The following is a 5,778-nucleotide window of genomic DNA, read 5'->3' on the forward strand; positions in this document are numbered from 1 at the left end:
CCAGTGGGTGGGGTTGCTTGTGTGTTATCATTTCGACTATTAATATTTACGTTTGGTTATACAGCCTGACTACATGCACCCTTTAATATTGTAGGTGGGGAGAAACTCGCGCCAGTAGCTGCACCTATTATCTATAGTAAGGTTTAAAGTCACAATTTATAATTCTGCTCAACAAAACTCCACAATACTTGGCTACTTCACTCAAACAGAACAGAAATTCATGAGGATTATTAGCAACATCATTGATTTAGTCCAGTCGGATTAATAATTCCAGATCTCACCAGTCAGTACATTAACAGTCTAGTTAGGATTTTGCAGGGTCTAGATGATCAGTTATGGCTAAATGTCGAAATGATTACTTAACTTGTTAGAAATTATGTATTCTAAATGTAGATCATTTGTTTTGGTAAGTTATTTCATATAATTGTGCTGCTTGTCTAAAATATTGTCTAAAATATTGCTATAACAAGTCTGCTAAATGTTGTATTCCAATAAAAATATTGAAACGCTCGGCACATCGGTGCCTGTTAGGCCAAATGATCAGACAACACTGCAATCAATGTCACAATTAGACTAACTGCCAGTGTTTATTTACTGGGCCATTATTCTAGCAGAGGAGGCCGGAGAGAAACCGATTTCTCTGCCCTTGCAATTTGAATATTTTTGTTAGTTTTGCTTTCATTTCTTTTTAGAGTCCCCACTCGGAACAACGACTGATTATCTCGTTTGATCCATGTGCACTTTATACCGCAGCACACAACATTGCAGACCTTATAACAGTTTCCACAATTTCCCAGTCGATGAAGTACACCATTGAAATTTACGGTGCACTAACATTAATTTAAGTTTCGGGCAATAACTTCTCGCTATCACCGCCAGCACAAAGTTACTAAAACTGTGTGTGCTCGTCAAATGAACAGAGGCTTCTTTCTTCTGTGGCACTTAGAGACTCAAAATGAGTCTCAAAATGGTGCAGCCAACTCCAAGCCCAATGTTTGACCCTTCGCCCTTTATTTTTAGTTTAAATAAAGGAATGGAAATAATGTTCAAGCCTGGTACATTAGGTTCAGATAGTAATATTCGAAGCACAGGGCATAACCTGGAATTTGAAATCGGTAATAACCAAAGTATACGTTCAATCTGATACCAAATTCCTCTCTAATTGTCAGGCATTTAGCACTGTTTTAAAATAAATACCAAAATATTCTATGCTCTATCACAATATTTCAGCATTCTGGATGGGCCCGCTAAGTAAAACAGTGCTCAAGACAAATAAAGGATTTAGATTCCTCGAACCATATTATTTTATACAATATGATTGAAAACGATTTGCACTTCAGAGGCCCGTCAGTTCTATTTTGCAATGTATAGTTTAATGATAAGCTATTTTTGTTTCAGACTGTATTCGCAAGCGGTGTTGCAAATCTAATCGCACAGTAAATACAATTAAACTTTTTTAAAAATCCTTCTCTTGCCCGCTAAAATCTGGTCACAACATTTCGTTTCAAATATCAGATAATCCAATGGTGCCCAGACTTTCCTTACTAATAAATTTAAGCAAACACACCAAGAAATATTTTAAATTATAGATTTTATTTTTTTTAAGAAAAGTGTGAAAATATTGCATTAAAATAATACAGGAATGTTCGCCAGTATCAATTTCTTAAACAATTTTACCTTAGAGAGGTACAGAGTTTATAAAACGTAGTATCCATATACAAAACACAGGTTAAAAATATCAGCTGAAAAGGCTTTTCAGAATCTTCTGTTTCACAGCTTTAAAAATCTGTTTTTTTATTTCCCCCATTATATTCTTTAAAGAGAAGGCTCTTACACTGTACATAGTGAGCGGTCGATAAACCATTTGATGGCTTCACGTCGTTCAAAAACAGATTTACTTTGCATTGTCTTCAATGGACAATTCAATTTTCTGTGTCAAGTTGAATGTTTACACCTGAGATGCCCTATACACACCATCGCTGGAGGTTTGGAAATAGTACCCAGTTCTTTTCCCAACGCAACGCTTTGCAGATATTACTGCAATCCAACTCGAGTCTTTGGAAATGTACATAAATATATATACACGATTAAAGTCTGCTGAACCCTTGACTGTCCGTTATTCTGTTGACATATAGGAAATGTACAAAAATAATCCTACCTTCAGATAGGCGTGCATTATATTTTATTAACAGCCGTTAACATTTGGAATCCTACCATTAAAATTCCCTGCATTGTGTATCACAGTTTCTTGGTGCAGACTTGGCAGAGTCGATGAAGAGGAAGGTATTGATGATAATAGAGGGACGGCTGGAGTCTGGGCCGAGCAGCTGGCCGGACTGGCGTTGGCCCCGATGATATTTTCTATGGAGAAAGGAGACCTCGATATGGCCGAGTTGTGTTTGACAGATTGCACCGAGGGGAGAGTAGGGCTAAGCTGCGGGTAGAAAGAAGTCCTGGCTAGTTCGTTCGCGGGCAGCATGGAGGGCGGGGGGATGGGATGGGCCTGCCTTGAAGGATGCTGAAAGGCAAAAACGGCAGAATGAGGGTGGTAAGCTTGGATCTGAAGCCCGTATCCACAGCCGTAAGGTCCGTAACCATAAGCAGGAATATAATTACCGTGCTCCCGGAGGAGATCCGCCGATTGCTGTCTTTTGAACCGTTTTCGCCTTCGTAAAAAGCTGCCATTGTCAAACATATCTGCAGACTCGGGATCCAGAGTCCAGTAGTTGCCTTTGCCCGGATTACCAGGCTCCCTGGGAATTTTTACGAAACAGTCGTTTAAGGACAAATTGTGCCGGATGGAGTTTTGCCAGGCGGGGAACTTCTCTCTGTAATAGGGGAACCTATTGCTGATAAATTCACAGATTTCACTTAGAGTCAGTCTCTTTTTTGGACTTTGGAGGATGGCCATTGTGATTAAGGCGATGTAAGAGTAAGGAGGTTTGACCAGAGGGTTTTTGCTGGCTGGTTTGTAAGGGTCCCGGCTCGACGTGCTGTCCGCACAGGAAGGTGACCGAGGCGTCAGGATCTCAGAGTGCATTTGGCTCACCACTTCTCCGAAAGAGCTGCCCCCCTGGGCCTCGTCCTCCTCCTCCTCCTCTCCCTCCGCTCCGTCTCCCACCACATCTATGTCGGTCTCCTCTGAGAGGATGGACGCATCGGACATTTCAGAGCTCAGAGTCATAATACAAGCAGACCCAAGGCTCGAGAGCTGCTCTCAGAGGCTCCGGGGCGATTCTCAGCAACCTACCACCAGCTTCCCACATAAGGAATCCCAGCGAGGAAAAAAAAATAGGCAGCTTGAAACAGGAAATTGTCCGTCCTGCCAACTTTCTCAATTCCTTTATAGCCTCGGCTCCAAAGATCAATCGAATCAACTTAAAGAAGATCCCCCCCCGTTCCCCCCTCCTTCCAGCCTTTCTCAGGGAATGTGTGAAAAAAAAATCACCAAATAGAACAGTTCTCAAACACAAATTATAAGCGAAGGAGAAAGGGCGGTTCTCTCTGGAGCCTTATATTACAGCAGAGATCACATGGCTCCAAACGTCACCACAAAATTAGAAAATCTTATCACATTCCTGCTTCAGAATATCGAACAGGGAGTGCTGTGCAATAAATAATTAATAGGCGGTGCGCCCAGCTCCTTCCAGATGTGTCTTCAGTGTCTATTTGATCTAGCTTTAGGCTTTCTACTGTAAGGTTTCTTTATTCAGCATTCCTGTTTCTCCCACCCCCTCAAAATGTATGAAAGAAAGGTAGTTCAGAATATTTTTCCCTCAAAGCTAATCCATTGAATGGAAACTTTAACAGGGTTTATTGATAAATGCAAGGATTGTATCATCGATTTAGCAATGCAGCAGGGTTTTAATGAGCGGCCGGCGGCAAATTGCAACCATGAAACCAAACATTTAGATTCCTCTTCGCGACTGCAATCTGTTCAGAAAGAATTTTTTTTTAAAAACGGTAAAGTTTTCGGGTCCCCTGAGAAACTGTGGCGAATTACAAACACAGCGCACTCCTAATTGCTGCCTCCACTTTTGAAATCTGCGTTGAAATTTGAAGTGGATTTTGTAACTAGGTTGGCGGTCTATTGAGTCCGACTGTCGCCTTTTACATTGCTTTTCTCCCCCCCCCCCCCCCTTCCTCTCTATGAAGTTTGTACAACATATAACGCAAAGAAATGTCCCGAGGGGGATTTGCCATTACACACGAAGTAACAGTTTCCTTTTCAAACTTCAATTTGAATTATTTTTTCAAGCCTGTGAATCTCCATAGCTAACGTTGCTGGGGCACATTCAACAATTACCATTCAACAAACAGCCAGATTCGGAAAGGTAGAAGCAGTCTGAACTTTCTGAAACCAATTCTACCCTCGGCGAGAATTAAAATGTGGTAAAGGGTGGGGAGGGGAAATTATCCGCAGGACTAATTCGGAGATTATATAGCGAGCAAACTGTACATTGTTTATGAGGCCACCTAAATTCTTCTTCAATATGTTTATTGACATATTCCCAACATTTTGTAATTTCATGCACCAAAAGGTCGATTAAAAAATATACAATCGTCTTCTACCAATACGCTGGGGTTACTGACTAGCTGGAGAATGGCCGAAAACCATATTTCTATGTGGACTTCTGTCATTAGGGGATTTTCACAGTAACTTCATTGCAGTGTTAATGTAAGGCTTACTTGTGACAAATTAATCAACTTTACTTCATTGCATTCGATCCCATGACAGTATATTCTATACACCTATCACCACAACTGCTGCACAGGGCCGGAGATTCATTGTCACGTACTTCACTTTAAAAATCTAAAGTAAAGTTTATTTATTAGCCACAAGTAAGATTTACATTAACACTGCAATGAAGTTACTGTGAAATTTCCCTTGTGATGACTGGCCCGAGGAAAACTGTTTTCGCTTTTAACTATCTGACATTTACTTTTCTCTCAAAAAAACAAATAGGTGCAAACTGAATTTGGAAGGAAAATCGGCGATACTTGTCATGAGAGTATTTGGAGGAATAACCAACACCGGTTTCTATCTGTGCTTCGGAAATAAAACACAATTTTCTTTTCTTTTGACTCAAGCAGCTCCCATTACAGTACGGGCTGCTGAACTGATTATAATGCTGTTATCCAGGGTTGGATTTCTGCCATCTAGTTTGTAAATGTTGTGCCACCCAATCTCCAGCACAAAAGGAGATCCAGGAAACACAGGTCAATGAAATAACGAGAGGCGGTTTCAAAATGAAAAGTTGTTAATTGTAGCAGAACACTATATAAAGAGTACCTCTCGAAGAACCATTTAAACTGTGATTACGCGATGGAAGTACTTGGCTGGAATAAATATGTAAGAAGGCTTGTAGAAAGTACGTTTTCATTAGCTTGTACTAAAATATACGTCAGGTCAGAACGAATGTTAAAAACAAGCTACAGAACTTTACAAAAAAAACAGTCATTAAAAATAAAAACTGAAGGGGTAAAAAAAAGACCCGGGCGCAACATTAGATTCATGGCACTTTGTGAATTAAGCTGCGGTGTTCAAAGTTCAAAATAAGAAACTATGTCAGCTGTATTAACAGATTTTCTTTCGAAAAGAAAAAGAACCACAGCTCTCCATAACTTCATTATTCATTACATGTTAGACCAAATGATTAATAGAAGCTGGTTCATGCATAGTTAATGTAAATATTGTTCTTTTTCATGTTTCATTTGGCATCAGGCAAATGACTCAACACCAGAGAGAGGAGAAAAGAAAACAAGTCAGGAAGTGAT

The 5,778-nt window shown here is 40.1% G+C and overlaps 1 protein-coding gene across 1 annotated transcript; it reads right to left on the reverse strand.

Annotated features, from left to right (window-relative positions):
• Positions 1 to 1,603: 1,603 nt before the first annotated feature.
• foxd1 (forkhead box D1) lies at positions 1,604 to 3,184 on the reverse strand. Its single transcript, XM_078215433.1, has 2 exons — positions 2,617 to 3,184; positions 1,604 to 2,518 (listed from the first exon to the last, which is right to left on the reverse strand). The coding sequence occupies exons 1-2, from the start codon at positions 3,182 to 3,184 to the stop codon at positions 2,430 to 2,432; spliced, it is 657 nt and encodes a 218-aa protein (XP_078071559.1). The 3' UTR covers positions 1,604 to 2,429.
• Between the last annotated feature and the right edge of the window lie 2,594 nt (positions 3,185 to 5,778).

This window comes from Mustelus asterias, chromosome 6, assembly GCF_964213995.1.
Source record: "Mustelus asterias chromosome 6, sMusAst1.hap1.1, whole genome shotgun sequence".
Taxonomy (NCBI): domain Eukaryota; kingdom Metazoa; phylum Chordata; class Chondrichthyes; order Carcharhiniformes; family Triakidae; genus Mustelus; species Mustelus asterias.

Excerpts from the sequence above, each read along its gene's own strand:
- foxd1 (XM_078215433.1), bottom strand. The coding sequence starts at position 3,184 with ATGACTCTGAGCTCTGAAATGTCCGATGCGTCCATCCTCTCAGAGGAG. Across the intron at positions 2,519-2,616 it reads GGATCTCCTCCGGGAGCACG|CATCCTTCAAGGCAGGCCCA; the intron begins GTAATTATATTC and ends TTTGCCTTTCAG.